The sequence below is a fragment of the Lathamus discolor genome, chromosome 5 (genome assembly GCF_037157495.1).
Source record: "Lathamus discolor isolate bLatDis1 chromosome 5, bLatDis1.hap1, whole genome shotgun sequence".
NCBI lineage: Eukaryota > Metazoa > Chordata > Aves > Psittaciformes > Psittacidae > Lathamus > Lathamus discolor.
Genome location: NC_088888.1, coordinates 19,240,057 through 19,263,082, shown reverse-complemented (window position 1 = coordinate 19,263,082; position 23,026 = coordinate 19,240,057). Strand labels below are relative to the sequence as shown.

The 23,026-nt window shown below is 61.9% G+C and overlaps 1 protein-coding gene across 5 annotated transcripts; it reads right to left on the bottom strand.

The window, feature by feature from the left end:
• Positions 1–909: 909 nt before the first annotated feature.
• Positions 910–19,929, bottom strand: LOC136014864 (spectrin beta chain, non-erythrocytic 2-like). 5 transcript variants are annotated; one of them, XM_065679981.1, is made up of 32 exons: positions 19,374–19,929; positions 16,323–16,430; positions 14,792–14,947; positions 13,997–14,128; positions 13,699–13,890; positions 13,534–13,617; positions 13,330–13,448; positions 13,058–13,172; positions 12,699–12,785; positions 12,283–12,398; positions 11,999–12,122; positions 11,676–11,782; positions 11,510–11,591; positions 11,213–11,341; positions 11,004–11,135; positions 10,498–10,754; positions 10,226–10,349; positions 9,866–10,060; positions 9,410–9,565; positions 8,713–8,933; positions 8,207–8,384; positions 7,769–7,915; positions 7,148–7,546; positions 4,059–5,600; positions 3,735–3,815; positions 3,429–3,515; positions 3,238–3,329; positions 2,939–3,024; positions 2,327–2,393; positions 2,036–2,199; positions 1,638–1,772; positions 910–1,427 (listed from the first exon to the last, which is right to left on the bottom strand). In XM_065679981.1, exons 1-32 carry the CDS (start codon positions 19,800–19,802, stop codon positions 1,192–1,194), a joined length of 6,279 nt encoding a protein of 2,092 aa, XP_065536053.1. In that variant the 5' UTR covers positions 19,803–19,929; the 3' UTR covers positions 910–1,191. The 5 variants fall into 5 exon arrangements, with proteins under 5 accessions (XP_065536053.1, XP_065536057.1, XP_065536054.1 ...); XM_065679985.1 differs by having other exon boundaries at positions 4,911–5,600; XM_065679982.1 differs by having other exon boundaries at positions 11,213–11,338.
• Positions 19,930–23,026: the final 3,097 nt, after the last annotated feature.

Sequence of the window (23,026 nt, the reverse complement as noted above, 5' to 3'; positions counted from 1 at the left end):
GCACAGGCAGCTGGGCTTCAGTGCTGGAGGAAAACAGGTGTCGTAGCCAAGAGCAATGGAGCCAAGTGGAAGGTGGGAAGGCACAGGGGGAGCACTAAAAGCACAGCAGCACCCCTCGCCGGAATGTCCTCCCACCCCACAGTGGGAGCACGGAGAAAGCCCCTCTGCTGGTGATTCCAGCGTGCCCACCTCCAGTCCCAGTGGCACTGCAGGAGGGAAATGGGGCGGCGGGAGGACTCCTCTCTCAGCCCTTGCTGCAGAGCTGGGCTGCAGCCAGTACTTCTATTTTCAGCCCCAAAACATGTATAAGGAGGCGAAGAGTGTGCGCAGCCCAGCCTCGCAGGCTGCCAGGGAGAGGCCCTGCTACCCAGAGCCCCGGAAGCTTCCCCTTTCTCCCCCTTGGGCTGGTGAATGCTCTGTGCAGATTGGGCTACCTCCTCTTTCCCTTTACCAGTGCAGCCAGGAGCCAGGGCAGCTGAAGCTGCTGGAGCCTGGTGAAGTTATTGCAAAATATTTGGGATGCAGGAAGCCCTGGGGATCTGGCTACACTGCCCTTACTCCGCCATGGCACATAGTAACTGCCTGCCATGACCTGGGCCAGCGGCCATCCAAGAGCTGGGCAGGCTTGGCAAGGCTCAGCAGGCAGGAGGATTTGCTCTTCAGTCAGTGGCTTCCCCACCAACCTCCTGCAGCAAGGAAAAGGGGCCCAGCTGCCCCATGGGATTAGCTGGGCTGGGTACAGGCACAGAGGAACCACAGGACAAAGCATCCTTGTGAGACGCTCAGGCTTTTCCACAAGTAGAACTGAACCCCGCTGCAGAGGTCTCCCTCGTCTGAGGCTTCCCCGCAGCAAGGACCCCCATGCAGAGCCCGACGGGTGCTGCTGGAGGAAGAAGCTCCCACACAATGTGTCTGTTTATTTTTTAATAAAAACAACACCGCCCGACCCCCTGCTTGTGCTGCGTGTCGGCAGGATGCCTGGGGAGCCAGCGCACCCAGGCAGAGCACCCGGCAGGAGCGGTGCTCAGCGCCGGGCTGAGGCCAGAGCTGCGGTGGCTGGAGCAGAGCTGCTCACCGCAGCCTCTCTCCCCTGAGGAGGCGGTGAGCTGGTGCTGGGAGCAGAGACCATTCTGGGATGGCACCCAGGAGGACCAAGGGCAGGCTAGGGCTTTTCTCCCCATTGGCTGGGGCTCACTCCTTCTTCCCAAAGAACTTCTTGAAGACGGATTTGTTCTTGGGGCGAGGGGGGACAGGGGTCTTCTCCCCCAGTGTGTCCTGTGGGGTCCCTGGCCGGGCCACGAAGGAGTGGCAGCGTGCTCGGGGCACAGCGGGTCCTTGCTCCCCAATGTACAGCGTGACCGAGTAGCTGCTCCCAGCCTCCATGGGTTCCTTGGGCACAGCCACTGGAGTGATCCTCTGGTAGGTGGCTGCAAGAGGGAGCAATCAGCAGGGAGGGCAGGGTACAAGCAGATGCTGCCAGTCCCCCAGAGCTCACCCCAAGTAGGGAGCTGCAGCTCAAGCACAAGGATGTGGGACCGGGTGGATGCTGGAGCAGCATCACACCTGCCCTCGGCTGTCGGTGGGGACAGGGGCAGTGGTGCCACCTTCTGGCAGTGACAGCAAAACCAGCGTCCTACCTGAGGTGAAGGAGTAGGACCTCCTCTTGTTGGCCACCAGCCCATAGTCATCATCTTGGCAGCTGCTGTCCCACAACCCCGGGGACCCTCTGGGTGACCACTGCTGCTCCCTGTGCCTGGACATGTGAGCATCCTCTGGAGCAGAATAGAGACAGGTCATAAAGCAGGGCCACCACAGGACACCCAGAGAGGACAGCGAAATGTATCCCAGGAAGTGAAAGGAGGTAACCGGTGCTTTTCCCAACCCAATTCCTGGTCATGGGGCTCTGGGCCTCCTGGCCCAGACAACACCCAGCTCAAGACTGATTGACAGCCTTCAGTTCACCCCCAGTCAGCAACCTTGCACCTGTCTGCACTGGTGAGAGGACAGCAGGAGCCCAGCCAGCCAGAAGAGTCACCTGCTGCTGCCACAGCTCCATCGGCTGTGCCATCCTGGCTGCCCAGAGCCCGCTGCAGCCAGGCGTTGGAGCAGGGTAGCACCACGATCTCCTGGCTCTTGGTGGTCGTGACCAGATGCTGTCCCTGGAGGTGGGAGCTCCCAGGGCTGGGGACCTTGCTGAAGCTGGGGAGTAGCAGAGATTTAGTTAACCCGACTGGCCCCCTGATATCCTGCTGGAGCAGCTCACAAGGGCAAGCATGGGAGAGAGGTAAAACAATGAGATCCAGCTAGCCGGCTCCTGGCTACTCACCCCCCAGCACTGCCAGTGCCCTCGACATGCTGTGCTGCCACCTGGAAGTAATCCACTTCGGGGAAACCTGGGGGCACAGAAAACATCCTCCTAGGTGCAGCAACGTGCAGGGCCATCCTGCAGAGCCACCCCCACCTCTGGGTGCGCGTGCTGCATGGCGGGCCCCTCCAACCTCCTGCTGCAATGCCTGCTCTCAGGTCCTGCCAACCCTGGTGAGACCTGAAGCCCCTTGGGTATGGGTACAGCAGTGGGAAGACCTCAGTATTGCAGGTCTCCTTGCCTGGATGACAGGCAAGGTCTTTCCAGGCCACACAGAGAGGATGCAAGAAGACCAAGGCGCAATTACAATTTTCCTGACACTAGCTTTTCGCTGCTGCGGCTCCACTGACGTCAGTTGTGCTATTCCTGATTTATAACTGTGTATGTGGTGTGAAAACAAAGCCTCCAAATCCTGCCTGGCAGAGATCTGCTGTTCCCAAGGCAAGTTAGGAGGAGGCATAAATCAGAGACAACACCATACTGCTTCTCTTCTGACCCTCCATGTACTAGTGGGGCTGCACACCATGGTACGCACATACAGCCATGCCCCTCTCACAAGCAAGGGCTGCTCACCTGAGTTTTGCTGCAGCTTGGAGACCCATTCATTCATGAGGGGCTGGGAAGGGGCCCTCAGGAGGTACTCGGAGCCATCCTGCAGCCTGCACGGAGGGAGAACAAGTCAGCAATGAGACAGACACAGGGTGCAAATACCACAGCCCCTGCCAGCCTGAGAAAGAGGGGAAACGGGAGAGAAAGAAAGAAGGAAATCATGAGCACCGCACTGAGCCACTGAGCAATGGCTGGTATTGGTGCGCGTCTGTCCCAGCAGGGGCACATCAGGGAGGCCTGTGCCCGGGGTTGGGGTGACTCACTGAAGCCTGAAGCAGTTGGTCTTCTTTGTGTACTCGGCATCTGGGGTGCAGACTGCCCCAGCGAGGTTCAGGGGAAGGGCCACCACGGAACTCTGCAGCACGGGGAACAGCAAGAGTAACAGCAGGTTAGCAGGTTCTGCCTTCCCCGCTGCCAGCTCCGTCCCGTGTCACTCCACTCTCCCCCACCACACCTTCAGGCTGTCCCTGCGGTCCTGGTAGAAGCACAGTGTCTGCCTCATCAGCACGGCGTGGAAGAGGCCCCAGGCCCGGCAGCTGGCCTGCAGGACACAGACGGGACAGCTGTGACACCAGCAGCTCTGGGAGAAGGCCATGCCACCCAGAGTGCTCCCCAGCCCTGGTGGGCTCTGCCCCCCCAGCAGCACTGCATGGTAGTGCCAGGAGCACCCCTGGCTTCACATTCATGCCCCAAAACCTGGATGCCTCCTGCCATGTCCCAGCGCTCTAGCCTTGAAGAAGCCCTGCAGCCACACACGTACCTTCCTCCCTCCTGTCTGCAACACGTGCTTCCTTTCCAGTGTGCCCTCCATCATCTGAAACTCCGTTTTACCGGGAGGGACCTGTGAGGAGACGGGGGTGAATGCTGCATGTTCTGGTAGTGCCATCTCAGGCCCTGAGCACGTGGGGTCTGCCTGACCCATCTCCCGCAGGCAATGCCAAGGTGGGAATGGGACAACAGAAGCACTGTTCTGTGCTGTTTGTAGGCTTTTGGGGTGAAGTTTGCTGGAGCGGGTAACCCAGCTGCTGCCTGGAATGTCCCCCAACCCACTGCTTGACTCCGAGGGACTCTCCATGGCTCTCACCTTGCTGCCCTCCCTCTCCTCTTCCCCACATCTCCGCAGATCCCAGGCGCTGGGGCCATCCAAGGAGGCTGTGGACACCAGCTCCTCTGCGCGGGGGGACACCCTGTGCCTGCTGGGACTGCCAACACTGCCGTGCCCTGCGCCAGGGCTCTTCTCTCCTGAAGGGCTGTGGAGGAGCCGGGCAGCAGTGGGAAGGGTGAACTTGGCCACTAATACGTTGCTGGCTGACGAGAGGATGAGGGGCCCACCGGCAGTGGCGTCAGGGCTGGGTACGCTGCCGGCCCTGCTCCCTGCTTGGCGGTGGGTACGGCTGCCTGCCGGTATGCTGGGTGCCTGCTGGTCATCTGCCCCATTCCAGATGGCCTGCAGCTCCTCCTCCTCTTCCTCAAACTGCCCGTGGGCAGGGTGGCAAACCTCTCTGGTGCCCGATGCAGGGCTGAGGGGCTGAGGGGACCCCAGCTCCCATTCCAGGACAGAGAGCTGGGTGGGGGCAGTGGGGGAAGCTGGGGACACTCGGGGCTGGCCGCTGCCGGCTGGCTGCTGTGTGCGGGCAGTGCTGGGCATGGCTCCGGCCCTGCCTGGTGTGCCAGCAGGGGATGGCCCCAGCTCCAGCCGAGCGGCTTCGCAATGCCTGGCCCTGCCGGTGGCACCGGGGCTGCCGTCCTGGCTCAGCCGGGCACACAGCTCATCCCCCTCCCGTCCGACCCGCTTGCGCAGCACGCCGACGCGGGGCAGCCGGCTCGGCCTGAAGTCCAGGGGGTCTTCACCAGCGCTGCCAGGGCACCTTGGGCTCCAGCGCTCCTCACCAGAACAGTGTGCCCTTTGCTGGCTGTAGCTGGGGTTGAAGCTCACCTCCTCGAACCACGTTCCTCGCTCGCTCTTAGGGGAAGACCCCAGCCCCTCACCAGGTCCCTGGGGACTGTGCCCATCCGCATCTACCTTCTTCTGCCATACAGCCCCATGCGTGCCTGTGGGCTCCTGCGGCCTCACCACCCTGAGCTGCCTCTGCTCCTGCCCCTCCGCTTCCTCTTGCCGCACCGTGGCCCCTCGGTGGCACCCCAAGACCGCCGGGTCCCGGGGCAGCTCCAGGCTGAGCACGGAGCCCAGGGAAAGGTGGGGGCACGTGGCTTTTTGGCTGGGGAGGTGGGTGTCCTGGGGGGCCGCCCCGCACTCAGCATCAATGTCCCGCACCAGCGGGTTCCTGACGTAGAGCAGCAGCTCCCCGAGCTGGGGTCCAGCAGCGGCTGCTCCTGGGCCCCCCTTCCTCCGGCCGCACTTCTGAGGCCATGTGCTGCTGGGGCCGTGCCGCTCCTCGGGCGCGGGCTGCAGGGAGCTGGCACCCATGATACCCTGCAGGGTCAGCAGCCGGGCCTGCTCGGCCCTCGCCTGCTCCCGCCGCTGCAGGCTGTTGAAGAGGGAGCCGGCCCCGGCCTTGGGCAGGGTGTGAGAGGTGGACGGGGTCCCGGTGCTGGGTGCTGGAGGCCGGCGGGTGACGGTGGGCGGCCGCTTCGCACTTGAGGTTTTCCCTGCCTCTGCCTGTGCCTGGGGACACAGAGACGAGAGAGGTGTGACCGTCATGGCTGAAGCCTCCATTACCCTGCACCGACCACCCCCTCTCCATGCTGTGCCTAGGCAAGTGGGGAGCCAGGGGGCAGGCAGCCGAGAACGCTCACCAGCGGCACACGGCGAGCCGGGAGCAGCATGGCTTCACCTCAGCCCCCTGAGGGCTGCTCCCACCTCCGTGAAGGCAGAGGAACCTCTGCCCATGATGGAGTTGCCCTGCTGCGGTGCACTGAGGGCTGCCTATGCCTGTAGCTCTGCTGCCACCCTGCCATCACGTCGGGGTGGGCACTGAGACAGCAGTCACTGCTGCCCACCCCTGCATGCCCCTAGGCAGCAGAGCTGTGAATGCACCGAGCAGGGGCTGAGCCCCCCCGTTCCCTGCAGAGACCCTCTCCAGCCCGCCCGCAGCCCCTCTCCTGGGTTTCCACAGCTGCAAGGATAAAAGCTGCCCGCAGCAGCTGGAGCAGTGTGTCTCTGTACTCCTTGGGCTGGAGGGTGTTTGCTACCAAAACTCTCCTGGCAGCCCCTCGCTCTGCCCCACTGCCCTCTGCCACTCCAGCCTGGGGCCTCCCCCTTGGGCTACCCATCCTGGCTGCGCTGGGGTGCCCAGCCATGGCTGTCCCTGGGACAAACAATGCTTCATGCAGACGGATGCAAGCACCAACAAAACACCGGGCTCCCAGCCCCAGGCTTACAAGCCACGCAACCCGGAATGAGCCCTCCCCAGACGTGCACCCTCACATGGCCCCATCCACCCTTGCTCCCTTCAGTCGGCTGCACAAGGGACCGCCGCTGCACTCTGGCAATGGAGGGGGGAGACTCTCCCGCCTACCATGGCTACCAGAACCAATTACCCAGGGGGCCAAGCTGCGGCCAGCCCTGCCCAAACTGCCTCCTCACATGCCCCAGCACCCACCACACTCTGGAGCTCATGGCTCCAGGGGGGTTTCGCCTCCCCTGCGGGACCCCCACTGCAGGGCACAGCAGCATGGCAAGGAGGGTTGGTAGCAGGCAGGTTCACACCATGCAGCCACTCTGCCCAGCATGCAGCCTCCCCTGGGAATGTTACCTCTTCCACTGGCTGGTGAGGCGGTTTTCTCTTTCGCTTTAAACTACCCCAAGTGTTTCCTAAAAGCCCCTGGCAACGCTTCCAAAAGGTTTTACAGCCTGAGGGTTTAGTGGCAGAGAGCTGAGCAGGGGGAGAGAGAGACACAGAGAGAGTTGAGGGCAGAGTGAGTGAAGGAGCCAGAGCAGGAGAGCGCAGGCAAAGGGGGTGGCGCAAGCTGGTCCTCGGCCCTTGGGCATCGCTTGGCATCGGCACAGCCAAAGGTCCCTCTCCTGAGACTGATACAGCCCCAACAGCTCACTTGAAAACAGCCCGTGGAGGGTGGAGGGTACCCCGCAGCCCTCAGAGCCTCCCGGTTTGCATGGGTGCGCGGCTCTGGGAAGCCACCCTGGCTGGCCCTGGGACAGGCACTGCGTGCTCACCCGTGGCTCTGCGGAAGCTGCCTGCCATCCCCACGTACCGTCCGCAGCGCCTCCTCCCCCAGCCGCTCGCCTCCAGGCACCGGCTGTGCCTTCTTCTTCTCGCCCTTCTTGCTGATGCTGAGGATGAGGTTGACCGTCCCGCCCAGCCCGCAAGGGCCCCGCGGCGGCAGCAGCAGCGTGGAGGTCTCAGCAGGATCCCAGATGACAGCCTCCTCGTGGGGTCCTGCACCAGGGGATGCTGAGCTGCTGGGCTCCCCCCGGCTCTGCTCCACTCCTGATGGGGCATCTGAGTGGGGCAATGCCTGAGGGGAGATGGCCGTTCCTGCTGGCAGCCGTGGCTCTGATCTTTGCACAGGCTCAAGGACGGAGCAGGGCACAAACTCCACTGGGCTGTGGATGCTCTCCAGCTGGGGCTGAGCACACATGGCATGCTGCTCCTGGGGAGAAAGGCAAGAGAGGGAACGTGGGGGAAGGTCTGCCAGAGGCAGGCATTTTCTCAGGACAATCTTCCCTTTGCCCTGACTGAGAATCCCAGAGGTATTGGCACACATCCCTCCCTTTCTTTTACACCACCCACTCCACCCGGTGCCTCTGCTGCCCTCAGCCTCAAGGCTGATCCTGCTCCCTGATCCTGCTCCTCAGCATGGCTGGGTACTCACTTGGCTGGTGGGAGACATGCCCGAGGGGCTCTCCGGGTCTCTTCTGTCCTCCTGCTTGCTCCCTGGGTCCCGCTGGTGTCTCTGTGCTCGCCAGCGCACCAGCACCCAGCCCAGCATGCTCTGCAGCTCCTCCAAGCGCTCCTTTATCTGAAGGGAGGAGAGATGCTGGGCAGCCTGCAAGGACTCCTGGCCCACGGACACTGGCCCCACCAGGACACTCCACTACAGAGCAGTTTAGGAGGGGTTTTTGAGGACAGTCACATCACCTCAGGTCTCAGCATCTACTGCTGAGTGAAACTCCTTCCTGCCCTGAGCAGCCCCAGGAATGCATGGCTGTTCACCTGCTGGGGCTCTGCACCCACACCTTGTTCCCCCTTGCCCACAGAGGATTCTGGGGGGTTCTGAGGGTTTCCCCGACCTCATTCGCCCTGTCCTTACTGTTGCACTCAGGTAGTGCTCTTCAGACACCAGCTGCTGCCCTGATGCTGCCAGCGCCTCAAACTCCTTGAGCTTCCCTTCGATCCTTCTCTCCAGCTCCTCACACGGAGTCTCTGGGAGGCCGTGGCCACTTGAGCTGTCAGAGAAGATCTGAGCCCGCGTGTCCTCCGTCCAGGAACTGTGGGCATGTGAAAAATGGGCTGAGGAATGACCTACTCCCTCCTCGGCCCTGCAGGCCCCAGAGAAGCTATTCCCATGCTCAGGGATGGCTGGAAGAAGCTCGCTAGAGTAGCAGCAAGTCTGGTGGGGCAGGGCAAGATGCTGTGGGGCTGCCCCACAGCAGGGAGCCCTGGCACAGCCCTTGGTTCCAGGCTCCCCATGACCTTGCCTGGCTGCAGCTCTGGCATTGCCCATGTACCCACCAGCAGCCCATGCTTCCACACCGTGCTGTCACCAGCTCTCCCCAGCCCCTGCAGAGACAACCCTGATGGCTTGCCACCACTCACATCATGGCCAAGTAATCCTTGAAGAAGAGCCGCAGCCGGCTGGCCTGCTGCACACGGGCCCGGGTCTCCTGCAGCAGCTCCCGCAGCCTTGCCCAGGCACACAGCGTCTCCTGCACCTCCCGGCTGACAGGGCACAGATGAGTGGGGCACAGCTCTTCCAGGTGTGCACTTGCCCTCTCCAGCTCCTCCAGCTGTCCCTGCAGGGTCTCTGACACCTCACGCTAAAGAGCACAAGGCAGAAAAGATTCAGGATGCACCCAACCCTCTGTGCCCAGGCTGGACTCCCCTGCGTGCTGGGATGATGGGATGGAGGGGAGGATGTGGGGATGGAGGATGCTGGCACAGGGAACAGGCAGAGCCACCCTTGGCAGGAAGATGGGCAGAGCAGAGGGCTGCCTGGTTTCCCTGCTCTGCTGGCGTGAGTCACCTCCCTGCATTGGGAAGATGAGTGAGGTGCTGGCAGCCAGAGGCTGGCACACAGGAGCTGACGTAAGCTCTTCTCCCCTTGGCCTGGCCCGCGCTGGCAGAGGGAGCGGAGCGGGGCAGGGCTCAGCTCTGCTGGAAAATTCCAGCCCAGCCTGCCATGGTGTGCCAAGGCTCACAACACCTGGGCCCCTGAGGGCCAGTGCCTCCCTGGGATGGCCCCAGCCAGCTGGGACGCCTCCCTACCATGGGCACGGTGCTCCCTGGGTCTCACCTCCAGCTCCTGCTGCTGGTTCAGCAAGCCCTGCAGCCCCTCGAGATCCTTCTCACTCTTCACCGCAGTGAAGCCGCTCTCTGCTTGGGCAGTGTCACGAGCTAGAGCCTCGGCTCTGCATCGAAGAGCCTCCAGGCATGGGGACACCTCTGCCACCTGGATGGGCATTAGGGAGAAGGGATGAGCTCTGGTGTGGGACCCCCTGTGCCACCACTCACCATGCAGCCCCAGTCCACCCCAGACAGACGGCACCCTGCCATGTGCCTGCAGAAGGGCAGGGAGCAGCAGCAACAGAAGGAATGGGTATGACTTCACACAGAGCAGCCCCCATGTATCCAATGACCTTATGTCCCACTGGGACCGGCTAAGGTGCATGCCCTATCCCAACTAGCTAGCATATTCAGCTACAGGTGGACTACACAGCTGCTTCCCCAGACCCCTGCCTCCATCCCCTACCAGGCGCTCCAGGTTCTCCGTCTCTGCTGCCACCTCTATGACCCGCTCCCGCTCCTTCGCTGCATCATTCAGCATCTCCACAGCCTCCTGCAGCTCTCCCAAGGGATGGCTCAAGTCCTCTCTGCTCAGCGGCTGCCCGGCCTGGGCCAAGAGCAGGGGAAAAGACCCCTGTAAGCTGCAGTGACCGCTCCCTGGCTGAAGCCAACAGAAACAACAGGAGTGAGGGATGTGGGGAACATACTCCCAGGCAGCTGGGCTGGAGGGGGACACCCATGGGGTCCCCCTGCCAGCCACCAACCAGCCCTAGTTCTGGTCCCAGGTAGTGGACGATCCCAAAGGATGCCTGGTCCCACTGCTCACCGCTTCAGGTCCCTGCCAGCTCCGCGCCTCCTCCTCTTGCAGGTCCTGCAAGAACTCAGACAGCACCAGGGAGTCACGCAGGTCTGCCGCCCGGCGCCGCAGGGCTGCCTGCACACGTGCCAACCTGTGGGGACAGGCACCCATCACACATGCTGGCACCGTCCACACTGCCTCGTGGCAAGCATCATCCTCCCCGCACCTCCTCAGGGCAAGCATCTTCCTCCCTGCCCAACCTGGGAATCAGAGAGGAGGCACCTTCCCCCAGGACTCACTTCTCCTCCACCATCTCCACCTTCCTCTGCATCTTCCTTGCTCCCTCATGCTCAGTGGGCGACTCGCCTGCCGCCTCCTCCCGCAGTGCCTGCAGCTTGATGCCACACAGCACGAGCTGCCTCTCCAGCTGGCTCATCTCATCCAGGTCCTGGCGTAGCTCCACAGGGCTTTTCATGGCAGCCGGCTCTGAGAGTGACCCGGCCACGGCTTGCAGCCACCGCTCGGCCCGATCCAGCTCCCCCACCAGCTTCAGTGCCTGGGGGACAGTGGGGAGCCCATCAGCCTGGCTCTGAGCCACCCAGGAAAGGCAGAGGCCATGCCACCCCACTGTGGGTACCCAGGGCACTGGCAGCTCGGGTGGTACAGTTGAAGCAGTGATGCCATCCGGAGATGTCAGTGCCAATGCTGCAGCTCTTGTCCTGATGAGCACCTTGCTTGCTGACCCCCAGCAAGCTGCTGCGGCAGGGGCATGCCCTGTGCCCACCCCAGCCCTTCCTCCATGTACCTTATCGATCTCCCGCAGCACGATGCCATTCTCCTGGTGCTTCCTCTGCAGGTCCTCCCAAAGCTCGCCCAGCTCCCGCAGCATGGCCTCCACCTGCGGGCTCCCCGGGGGCCTCCCAGGCACTGGCCCCTCCTGGCAGGCATGCAGGGAGGGTGGTTAGGATGGGCCCTGCTGCTGTCACCCTACAGCCTACACCTGAGGGGGCTCACCAGGAATGCGGCCCTGGAACTGGGGTCTAGGGGCTCCCGCTGCGTCTGTGCTTCCTCCAGGCTCTCCACATCCCCCAGGCATGGGGGGACTCTGGGACCCACACTGTCCTTGTGTGAGGACACAGTCTGCTGAGGGGCAGGGAGATGTGGTACATTAGTGCCCAGACCAGGGACAGCATGCGTGCACAAGCAGCATGCCCACAAACAGCAGGAGGGTGTCAGGGAAGGGACTCCTGCCCCTCAGCACGGGCTCCCCTGGCTGGACAGGGTGCAAAGTGTGGTTTTGGGAGACATTACCGTGTTCACCACATGGCACACATCCTGCACATGTGCCTCCTGCTGCCGCGTCCCCCACTCAGTCTCTGCCTCTCTCCTCCTCCTGCAGAGACAGAACTGCAAGGTTTCCCCTTGCACAGGGGATCCCCATCCCCTCCAACTCCATCTCGCTCCCTGCAGCCAGTACCTTTTGCTGTCCTCTCCCTGAAGAAGCTGCATCGCCACCGGGGAGCCAAGGCTGCTCCCCTCTCCTCCCTTGTGCTCCACCATCTTCCCTGGTACATCCTTCAGTACCTACAGAACAAAGGCTCCTGTTCCTCCCTTGCCGGCCCAAAGCGTGCTTCCCTTTGTCCCAGGCCTGGCACTTATCACCTCCCATAAGCAGTAGGGCCAGGTCCAGATGTGCTCAGTTTGGGCTTTGCTAACACCTCCCCTTTCCCACAAGGTTGCTCATTTTTCCAAGGCAAAGGTGCTGGAGATGTCTGGCGGAAGGTAGACGCCTGTGCTCACCGTGCTCCCAGGGACTCTTGTCCATTTGTCTTCTGCTTCCTTCCCTGCAGCTCGGGACTCAGCACTCAGAGCCACAGCTTTTCCCCCTGGAGAACTGCTCACCAGCACCGGAGCCTTCCCTGTCCTGTGAAAGGGGAACAAGAGAGGCTCAGGGGAGCAGAGGATGAAGAGACACCTTAAGCGGAGCTGGTGCCCCAGAGACAGCCTGCCAGGACCTAATGCAGATCTTTCCCTGAGCCTCCACCTCTAGAGGGTTCTGGGGGTCCTGCCGGGCTATGCCCTACCTCAGTGCTTGCTGGAGCTGTGCCCAGCTCTCCTTCACCTCTCGGTGCTTGGGGTTCACCCGGGCTGCCAGGCTGGGCTGCAGGCTGAGGAGCTGGGACACGGTCACATCCAGCATCTGGAGGAGAGAGAGCAGCCAGGGAGCAATGACAGGATGGGAGATAAGCCACCATGGCCACAGTGCAAGTGCATGATGGCAACCCAGCACCAGCCCTGCGGGGCCAAACCTGGTCCCCTCCTGCCCCCAGGAGGGTCCCCCATTATCACACAGCCCCGCCACCCCATGTGGCTTTGGGGTGCTCACTGAGTCCCCAGCCCTGCTGGTTGGTGCCAGTACTGACCTGGGAAGGTACACACATCTCCCCTCTATTGGGATGCTTCCCAGAGCTCAGGGCATGAGGCAGTCTCTTGCACTTACCATCACCTGGCTGGCTATGTCCCTGACATCCCGATCCCGGCATGGCTCGCCCTCCCCTGGCTTCCCTACACCACAGATGCTCCTTTGCTGTAAGAAGAAGCTGCAGTGAGCAGCAGGAGGAGGACAGGGCGCTCCCTCAGCTCTGGCAGAAAGGGATGCTGCAAAGCTGTGCTTGCCCCTTTGGTTCCCCTTCTTACACCAGGCTCTGTCTCCCAGCTCTCTCCCCAAGCCCCAGGCTGAGGGTGCTGGGACCACAGCAGCCCCCATGCAGGGGATGAGAGCAAGATGCTACCTGCCCAGTTTTGCTCTGAGCATACAGCAGCCCCGCACCAGGCTGACCATGGCTCCAGTGCTGGTACCTTGGTGTGGATGGCCCCAAGCAGGGTATCCGCTTGCTGGAGGAAGGCAGCCACCTCCAGGGCCAGCTGCAGAGCCTCATGGTGCTCCCTCAGTGTCCCCTGCAGCCGCAGCCACCTGCGCCAGTGGAAGGGGAGAAGTGAAGGGCAGCCTATGCCCTCGTAGAGAGCGGTGCAGAGCTGGGGTGAAGGGAGGCAGGAGGGAGGTTCGGGGGTCCTGCTTCCCAGCCTGTTGACTCCCAGTGCCTGGCTCAGACTGTGCATCCTCCACTCACGTTTTGTTGAGGTGCTTGCGTCGGGCTGAGATGCTTCTGCTCTCAGTTTTGCCTTGTTTCTCCAGCTTCTGGGCCAGGCTGTTCAGCTCCTTGTGCAGGCTCTGGAACTGCTGCTCCTCCTGGCCCGAGCAGAGACAGACATCAGCATACCCCCTCAAGGACCTGCACCATGCTCCAGGTTCAGGTCACCCAGCAGCTTCTCACCTGCTTCAAGTCAAGGATGCGGCGGGTGAGCTGGATCTTGTCCGGGCTTTCCTGCAGGAGGGCTTCCATGGATGGCTTCTCCTCCTGGGCCAGGGGAGAGTGTGAAAAGGCAGTGGGACAGCCTGGTTGTCCCCCTCCGCGGACCGCGCCCTGCGCACCCCACACCTTGTGCTTGATCCATGCCTCCAGCCGCTCAGCTTTCCTGTTGAAGTCCTGCAGGCTCCGCAGCCCGCCCAGGGCTTTGCTCTGGCTGGCTGCTGTCTGCTTCAGGAGCTGCCACTGCTCCCGCAGGGCCAGCAGTTGCCTGCGCACTGCCTCAGCGCTGGGGCTGGCCCGCCACATCAGCTGCTCACCCATCTGTGGACCCAGTCAGCGTGAGGGGCTCCCAGGGACCCTCTGCTCTGGAGAGCACAGGGACACAGGTGTTGCAGGGAATGGGAGCCGTGCCGCCATCCACCCTCACCTGGTTGAGCTTTATCAGCGTGTTCTCAAAATCCTTCATGTCCCGCTGCAGCGTCTGAGCCACCTCTTCCCAGTCCTGGAGGTCGCAGCCGTCCTTCAGGTCCCGCAGCTTGCCTCGCACCCATCCCTCTGCCTGCCATGTGGGAAGAGCCACATAGCCAGGGACCTCCACCAGAGACCCAAGGACACGGCTTTGGGGACTCAAGCTCAAACCCTTCCAAAGCCACAACAGGGACCCAAGAGTACTCTTTGGGCTGACAATCCATCTGCTCCAAGCACCAACAAGCCAGCAAAGGGGCTCAGGATGGCATCAGTGGCAATGGGAGTGAGAAGGTGAGTAGCATCTTGCTTCTTCCCAGTACCTGCCCCCCCACTCCAGCAGGGCAGATCAGGCATCTCTGCACAGGACATCCCTGCATGAAGCATCTCTTCTCCCTGCACCCTCCTCCGCAGTTCAAGCACCCATGCACCCTCCCCAGCACAGCAAAGAAGCAGCCCCCCTGCACCATCCCTGTTCCCAGGGATAGGGACTGGGAGGAGGAGGATGGGGGCCGGGAGCAGCGTGCGCACGTGGGGAGGAAGCAGGGCCCTGGTGTGGGCTGACCCCCTCTCCCTGGGGCCGACAGCCAGGGAGAGGCAGCCAAACATGATCTCATGCCACAACCACGGCTTCGCTCAGGGCAGGGAGTTCAGCCTCCCCGGCGCGCGCCCTCCCCTGCTGCTCACATGAAAGGCCCTGGTGCCCCCCACTCCACTCCCCACACAATTCCTAGAACGGGCACCCATCTGCCCTCACCTGCAGCATCTCCCGGTTGAAATGGGCTACCAGAGGGCTCGGGTCGAGGAGGAGGGCTGCTCCTGCACCGCTTCGCCCATCACCTCTTGGTGCCGTGCTGGGCTCCTTGCCCCTGGGGCTCTCTTTCTGCGGTGATGATGCCAGGGATGCTGCCAGCTGGGGTGGGCAGAGGTGGGGGGTTCATCGTGCTGCCACAGAGAGCCCTCCCCATCACCTCCCAGGAGCATTTCGGATGCACAACTCAGGTATGTCAGCCTGCCTCATCCCTGATCCCACTCCTCCACTGACATAGTTAGGGTTCTCTTCCAGCATTCCAAGGCACAGCTCTCCTGTACCAAGGTTGCACCGGTGGCTTTCACAGCCCTGGCAGGGGGTTGCCAGGCTGTCCCTCAGCCCTGGGTCACTCCAGGCTAGTGGGATGGCACCCAACACCTGCACCCAATCTGGAGACAGATGTGGTGCTTGCTGCCCCTCCAGCCTGAGGCTGCATGTCCCTACAGGGAGCATTCCTGTCTGTGGCATCCATTTGGTGTCACCCCAAGGGACACTGCCAGGGGATGGGATGGGGAAGGTATGGGGCAGGTCCCTGATGAACTCAGCCTGTCGCCCCTTCAGGGGCACCCGGAGCTCCCATCCGAAGTGAGTAGTGGTGGTGGGCAGAAAGCACAGCACCTCCCGCGGGACTCAGCCTCGTGGGCAGACGATGCTGACGAAACCCTGTGTCAGGGCTTCAGCTCTGCCAGGGGTGACGGCAGAGGTCAGCCAGTGAAAGCACTGGCCCTCTTCCAAGCTCAGCCCCGGGCCCAGCTGCATGTAGCCCAGGGGACAGCACAGCCACCCGGGCACTCGCTTCCCACCCCACTGCCTGGGGAGGAGGACCTGACCCTGTACTAACTGGTGGCAAACAGGAGCCTGGGCATCTCCAGGAGAAGCCTGAAGGTGCAGGGCTCGCTGCTTCTACTCACCAAGCAGAAATTTCTCCCGGGGCAGCCCAAGGGCAGCCTTCCCTCCCCAGGGAGCTGGGTGCAAGCTGCCCCATGGAGTCCTAGCAGACCCCAAGCCTGCCAGGGTGCCGTTTCATAAGAGCGTGTAGAGCAGTGGGCTTTGGGCAACTAAGGCTCTCTAAGCACTCTGGCATGTGCTGCCCTGCCGATGGCATGGGAGTCGCTTTACAAAGCCTTTCTGCTTAACCACAAGAACTACAGAAATCCTCTGTCTTGTCTTTTTTTCTTTCTTTTTTTTTTTTTTTCTTCTTTTAAATAGCAACACAAATTCTCAGGCCCTCCGGTGACTCTGGGATCTTGGGTCTCTTGACCTCCAGGGCTGGAGGAGCCTGTAATCCTGCCCCCTTGGAAGCAATAAACCCTCTGGGCACTGGCCTGAGGGGCAGACCCCTCACCCCGTTATGCCTAGCTTGTCCCCTTACTCATTTGAAGCAGCGAGGCTCCATCTGCACCTCACCACCAGTGACTGCCCTCACTTGCTCAGCTCAAGCTGTGCCCTCCTAAACAGCGAGGGCAGGAGGACATACCGCATAGAAGGGGGAACCTCTGTCCACTGGAGAGCAGAAACCACCAGCCCGGAGGCTCACGGCCTCCTGCTGCTCATCCTCCACATCCACATCCTTCCTGAGGAAGACCTAGAGACAAGATGGCACAGTCATAAGCCTGGAAGTGTTCAACCATCCCATCAGCTGGAGGATGGAAGAACATGCATCTGCATCCCCACGCCCTTGGCCAGAGGAGGCTGCTGGCAGTACCCACACACTTGGCCGGGTTCTTGCCCATCCCTCCTTACACATCCAGGCCAGGCTCCTCTACGCAGCATCCACAGCTCCTGCCATGTGTTCAGCAACTTCCAAGAGCTCCCAAGGTCAGCACCTTCTCCATTTTCCCTCCCACACAGACACCCTGTTCCCCCTTGAACTGACTCCAAATGCTGCAGAAACCCATTCAGTGGTCACTACTGCCCCTGATCATCTGAGGACAGCGGGGCAGAGGTGTGAGGGCACAGGAGGACATTAACGCCACCGGCACAAACCTGAACCCTCTCAGCTGCCGATCCCTGACCTCGGCGTGGCTGGAAGGCAAGAACTAAGGGGGTGGCTGGCTTGCAGGGAAGGGCTGGCTCCCTTGGGATGGGGGTGAGGGAGGGAGAGGCAGGAGGAAGGAAGTCCAGGAGCTGCAGCCAGGCACAGAGAGGAGGTCCAGGATGAACTCCACGTTACCTTGTCCTTAATGGAGCCCAGCCCCAAGGGGAGAGGTGCGTGGGATTGATTGGATCATGCACAGGGGCTGTCACTCTCATCCTCTACAGATGGATCTTTTCTTGGGCTGTCGGATGCAGCAGGCCAGTGCACGGACCTCCTTCCACTCCCTCCCCAGGGCCACCTTGCTCTCTCTCTAATAGCCATCCAAGTGTGCACAGGGCAACATGAGGTGGTGGGCAACGTGTGCTGCCCCGACATCCTTTCCTCTTAGCAAATGGGTGGTGGATCAGCCAGAGCCAGACCCATCCCACCACACTTGGACCACTACAATCTGGGGACAGTGTCCAAGGAGCAACCAACACAGGCAAAGCAGGACTCCCTCCCTGCACAGAAAGTGACTTTCTACTGTCTGCAGGATTGCAGAAGAGTCCCAGCATGGACGGCAGTCTAACAACCCTATCATTCCTGGCAGATGAGCACCACCAGACCTTCCTAGGGCCCTCCAAAGCCCAGTTGGTGGCTGCAGAGGACAGACCACCACCACACGCCGCAGCATCCCATCCTGAGCAGGAAGAGCCGGCAAGGAGCGAGGCTGAGTCACGGCCCAGCACGCTCAGTGCGTCTGGCAGGAGGGTGCCAGAAGGAGAAGGCACCCCCCTGCCTGACAGCAGGGCTGAAGGATTTGGATGCCATTTAGGGAATGGCGGGGAGCTAAATATGAAAAGCTTACGGGGCATAAGACCCTAGGAAGCTTCCCACACCGGCTGCAGCAGGGCTCAGCCGTGGGAGACAAGCCTGCAGGTGACACGGAGCTTTATTTAAAGTCCTCGTCTCACGATCGTCAGCTGCAGGAAAACAGGGCTGCCGGCACAAGGATGACTTCATCCTTCCCGCAGAGCTGCTCTACCGGGACTGCCCCCCCCCCCCCCCAGTCCCTCACAAGAAACTCCCAGCAACCAAAGGCTGGGAGAAGGAGCTGTGCCCTCCTCAGCATCAAGCCACTCCCCAGCAGGACCCCAGGCTTCACAACACGGGCAAAGCCACACATGAAATGAGCGCAGCAGCCTCAGCTGCCTCTTCTGTGAGCGCTTCTTTCCCTCATACATGCAGGATTAACATGGCACATACGCTCGTCACATTCCCATAGAGAAATAAGCGTCAGTAACGTCGCATGAGTGGGAAGACCATGGTCAGACCCTCCTGGGCTGCACTGTGCCCATGCCAGAGGAGTCCCGCATTCCTGCAGGGCAGAGCCAAAGGCCAGGGAGCACACTTGGGAAAGACCTAATGCGTCTTCTGAGGAGTACAGTGTTCCCTTCTGTACTGCATCCACTATCCCACCAAACACACGTTTTCCCCTGCACCCTGGCTCCCCCTCTGCCACCCAAAGCTCCATCTTGCAGCCTGCCCCCCCTCTTCCAGCTCCACCCCCGAGGCCGGACAGGAAGGAGGGGCCGATCCTGGCAGCTTCCCGAAAGTCCCGCACCACACTGCGGAGCCGAGCACGTGTCCCTGCCTTATATGAAAGAGGGGAGCCCTCATGCCGATGCCCCTTGGGCTGCGCAGGCTCTGGCTGCCCAGTGAGGAGCTGCCTGCGTGCTGGAGGAAGCAGCAGCTCTTGCGAGGCCGTGTCTGGCCTTTATTGGCAATGAGGACGAGGGTTTTGGCAGTGGGCTGTGCGGCTCTCCCTAGCGCTATCCCACCGGAAAACCAGCTGTTGCGGTTCAGGGTTAAATCCCAAGGAGTTCCTGCCTGCTCTTGCCAGCAGCAGTGAGGTCTCTGAGCTGCCTTCTGCCCCATCCCAGCCTCAACGGGGGGTCTCCCTGACTCTGGCACTAATGGATTCGAACCTCTGTGCCTGCTAGGGCTCAGGCCCAGAGGGTGGGGTGATGGGAGCCGGGGTCCTGCTCCTAGCCTTGTCCCAGCTCTGCCTGGCTGTGTGGCCTTCCATGAGTCACTTCCCTTCTCTCAGCCTCCGTTTCCCCTCTGGTAAATGGGAAAGTGAGTTCTCAGCTCCCCACACACCATTGCCTCATCCCAGGCATCCCAAGAGCTAAGCCCTCCACAGCCAGGCTCTGAGGTAGAGCTTTTCTGGGTCATCTTAGCCCTACCGAAAGCTCTTCTCTAGCAAAGACCTTCTGCCCTCCAGCCTGGCAGCACAGAGAAGTGCGGGAGGGGGGAATGTGGGAGAGGACATGGGAAGAAAAGCAACTATCCCAAGAGCCCTGGAGTGAGTGCTACCTCGAGGGCATGGGGACAAGGCAGCACGGATCCCTCGGACCTCCCCAGGATCTACCCCTTCCCTTGGCAGCCCGGAAGGGGTACTGCAAGGAAGACACGGAGAGGAGGGTACAGGGTTCGGGTAGTGCTTACCTTGAACTGAGCTTTCCCCGGCCTACTGTTGTTGTTGTTGTGGTTCCTCTCGCCGCCTGCCCGGCCAGGGTCCCCAGGTCCCGCTGTGTCCCCTGCGCCGGTCTCCCCATGCCAGTTGGACAGCGTGATCTTCTTGATGGAGCGGGCGAGGGAGCTGCGGTTCAGCCGCTCATCGTCGGTGCCCCCGTCCTCGCCGGGGCTGGGGCTACGGGGCTGACCCTCGGGGGCGACGGGGCCGGCCCGGGCGTGGGCCAGGTAGAGGGAGATGCGCTCATTGAGGCTCCGGCGGAGCCCGCGGTGGGTGTCTAGAGCGGAGGTGAGCGCGATGCCGGGGCAGGCGTCCCCGGGGAAGTCGGCGGCACACTTGGGCAGCGAGAGCTTGGTGCTGATGGTGAAGGGCTGCACCTTCCTGGCCGTGCTGCCCGACATCCTCCCCGCGGCCGGCCGGCAGGGGAGCAGCCTGCTGGCGCTGCCCGGGCAGCGCGGGGCCCCCGCCGCCGGGGAGCGCCGGCGATGGACACAGCTCGGGCGGCGCCGGCTCCTTCCCCGGGGCGGGCGGCTGCGGCGGGGCCGCCCCTTCCCGCGGGGGCGCTCAGCGGGGCGGCCCAGCCGCGGGGGGCAGCGGGGCGGGGGGCGGCCCGGCTGCCATGGTCGGGCGGCGAGGCGCGGGCAGCCGTCCGGCCCCGGCTGCCTGGGCTGGGCTGGGCTGGGCTGGGCTGGGCGGACCTTCCCCTGCCCCGGTCCCTCCTCCCGAGGCGGGCAGGGCTGGCGGGGGGGACCCGCCGCGCCCGGCCCGGCCGCGGCCCGGCTGGCGTCAGTCGTCCACCTTCTTGCGCAGGTTGAGGAGGCAGAGCAGGCAGGTGAGCACGGCCTGGCGGCTCTCCCGGGAGCGCAGCCGGCGGCCCAGGCGGCGGAGCGGCGGCAGGAGGCGCTTGCGGGCCAGCGGCAGCAGGCGGGCGAGCAGGGCGCGCAGCAGCGGGGCGGCCAGCGGCGGGGCGGGCATGCTGCCCCCCCGAGCCTGCGGAGACACCGTCAGCCCCCGGCACCCCCCGAAGTGCCTTGGCGGACCGGGGGGTGCCCGGGAGCTCCTCACGCTTCCGTGCGGGAGCCCGAGCGCGGGGCTCGGACCTCTGCACCGCTCCGGGAGCAGGGGGCTGCTTGCGGGATGCTCGGAGGAGAAGCACTGGAGGGAACCGCTGTCCTCCCCACCTCGTTCCCTCTTTTCTTACCCTCCTTGGAATCGTTCCTGCTGGGGCGCACCGCTCAGCCCGGTCTCCCAGAGGAGCCTGCACTGTTCAGCTCCCCCCACGTGGACCTGCCAGCAGCCGAAATGGCAGGAACAGCTCCAGAGCAAGGGACAGCAACAACAACAAAAAAAAGCCAGCTGCCCATTTAAATGCCCCCTCCTCCCAAGCCAGACACATGCTCCATGTAAGCGATACTGCTCCTCAGCCCAGGACCCCACTTGTCGGGGTGGCAGTGCTGGGGGAAGAAGGGGGGTGAGGAAGGAAGAACATCTGCCTACCACAGAAATGTGGGCTGGCAGGGGGGGGTCCTGTTTCACTACAAGCTTCGCCGAAGCCCTGAGCAAGCAGCCAGATCCAAAATATGCCTGTCATTCTCTGCCAGCACCAGCGATTGCCACCCTGCTCCCACCAGGGCCAGGAATGCAGAGCAGTTGGACTGCAGGGCAAGAGGTGGCCCAGGGCATGAAGTGCTGAGGAGCAGATGGGCACTACCCTGGGGAAGAGCTGGGATCTGGCTCCAGAGCAGGCTGGTAACCAATGTCCCATGCTTTCCAGCTGTGCTCCCAGGCTGAGCTAGCCTGGGGCAAGCAGCCAAGGTCCTGCAGGCCAGGAAAGTGCAAGCTAGCCAAGGTGCAGGCAGGAAGGTCTTGCAGGCTTGTTTCTGTGCCCTTCCGCTTCCCTCCTGCCCCTAACCTTTGTTTTGTTCCTGGTGGCTGTCTGGCTTCATTTCCTCCCCTTGTTGTTCTCTTCAAAAGCCCTGCCAAAGCCCTATTCTTGGCTCCCACTCAAGCAGAATTTAGGCAAATGAACAGATACAAGGGACTAAAAGCTACTGCTCCATCTCCCAGCCTGCCTGATGCAAGCTGTCCCTTGCCCGGGGAGTCCCATCCAAGGGCTGTTAGTTCAGCCAGGGTGACCTTTCCCAGCCTTGTGGATTCTTCTCAAGGAGCCAGCCGCGGATGAGGAAAGCAGGCCGGCTGTGCCTCAGCACAGAGACATCGTGTGCCGAAACTAGAAACAGCTCCCCAGGGGCTCAGCTCCAGGCCCAGGAGCTGCAAGGACCGTGCCTGACGTCAGCCCCCTGGGACTGGCCTCCTGCAAGCTCTCGAGCGCTGGATCTGCCATGGTCGGAGGGCTCTGGCTCCAGCACGCTGCTCTGCTGTGCGCTGCTGCCAGCCCCGTGCCGGCGGTGTTATGGGGAAAGGGTGAAGGTAGCAGGAGCCAAAGCTTTGGTGCAGCTGTGTCTGGGTTTACACCTCCCTGGGAGGGAGCTTCTCCCCTTTTACCGGGGAGGCAGCGGGTGCAGTGTTAGGCCTGCTCTGGAGACTCCTGGGTTCGCTGTGTCTGATCCCAGGGAAGTCTCTGCCTCACTCAATGCCTCAATTTCCCCAGCAGTACTATCCCTCCCTATGCAGAGGGCCTGTGCAGTGCCTTGCCTCTGAGCCTGCTGGGCACATACTGGGATCAAAAGTGAAGTGTCCCTGGTCAGTGATAGTGACCGCAGTGATGGAGGAGAGTGGAGCCTTACTTATTCCTAGGAAGAGCCCTGCTGAGCCCAGGGAACTGCCCATCCTACCATGCCTGCCAGGGGAATCCTGTCCTCCAGTCCCACAGGGAAAGGAAGGTGCCAGGCAGGTGAGAGGTGTAGCAGCAGAAGTGTTGCAGCACGTTCCTGGGGACACTGCATCTGAGCATTATGTGGCAGAGATACACAAGGGAGGGGATGGCAAATCCCTTGGGAACAAAGGGGCTTCAGTGTGCGGCTTCTGCAGAAACCTGTTCCTTCCCAGGGAGTGAGCGCAGGTAACTGCAGGAGGGGTTACCCTGCTGTGAAAGCCAGATGTTTGCAACATCCCAGCACCGGGCAGAAAGTGGGGCAGGGCTTGTTTGCCAGGCTCTTGGGTCTCATAAAGAGGCAGATCTTGGTCTCTGCCAAAAATGCAGAGACATTGCTGAGCTGCTTTCCCTATCTGGAGGGTCAGGGGGTTTAGCGTCCTTTCACAGTTGAGCAAAAGCACAGCCCAGGGAAGCAAAGGGACTTTATCCTGTGCCTCTGGTGAGTCAGGCAAAGAGCTGGAAAGAGAATGCAACCTTGAAAGAAACCAAGATTCTGCCAGTATCTACTTCCAAACACAAGGTTTAAGGCACTGGAGTCCTGTACCTGTGTGTTTCCTAAACCAAGGCATATAGACCTTTGCTTTAACCTCTCTGATCCATGGAGGACTTTCTGCTCCTGCAGTCACTGCTCTGACTCTCAACCCTTTTTCTTGTCTATCCGTCATCCCTCTTCACCAAGGCGCTCAAAATCCCTCACCAGGTGGCCAGATATTTTTTTGCTGGATACGTATTGAGGCCTCCCCTTTCAGGCACCCATTTTCTGTATCATATCAATTGCCAGGGAGGGCA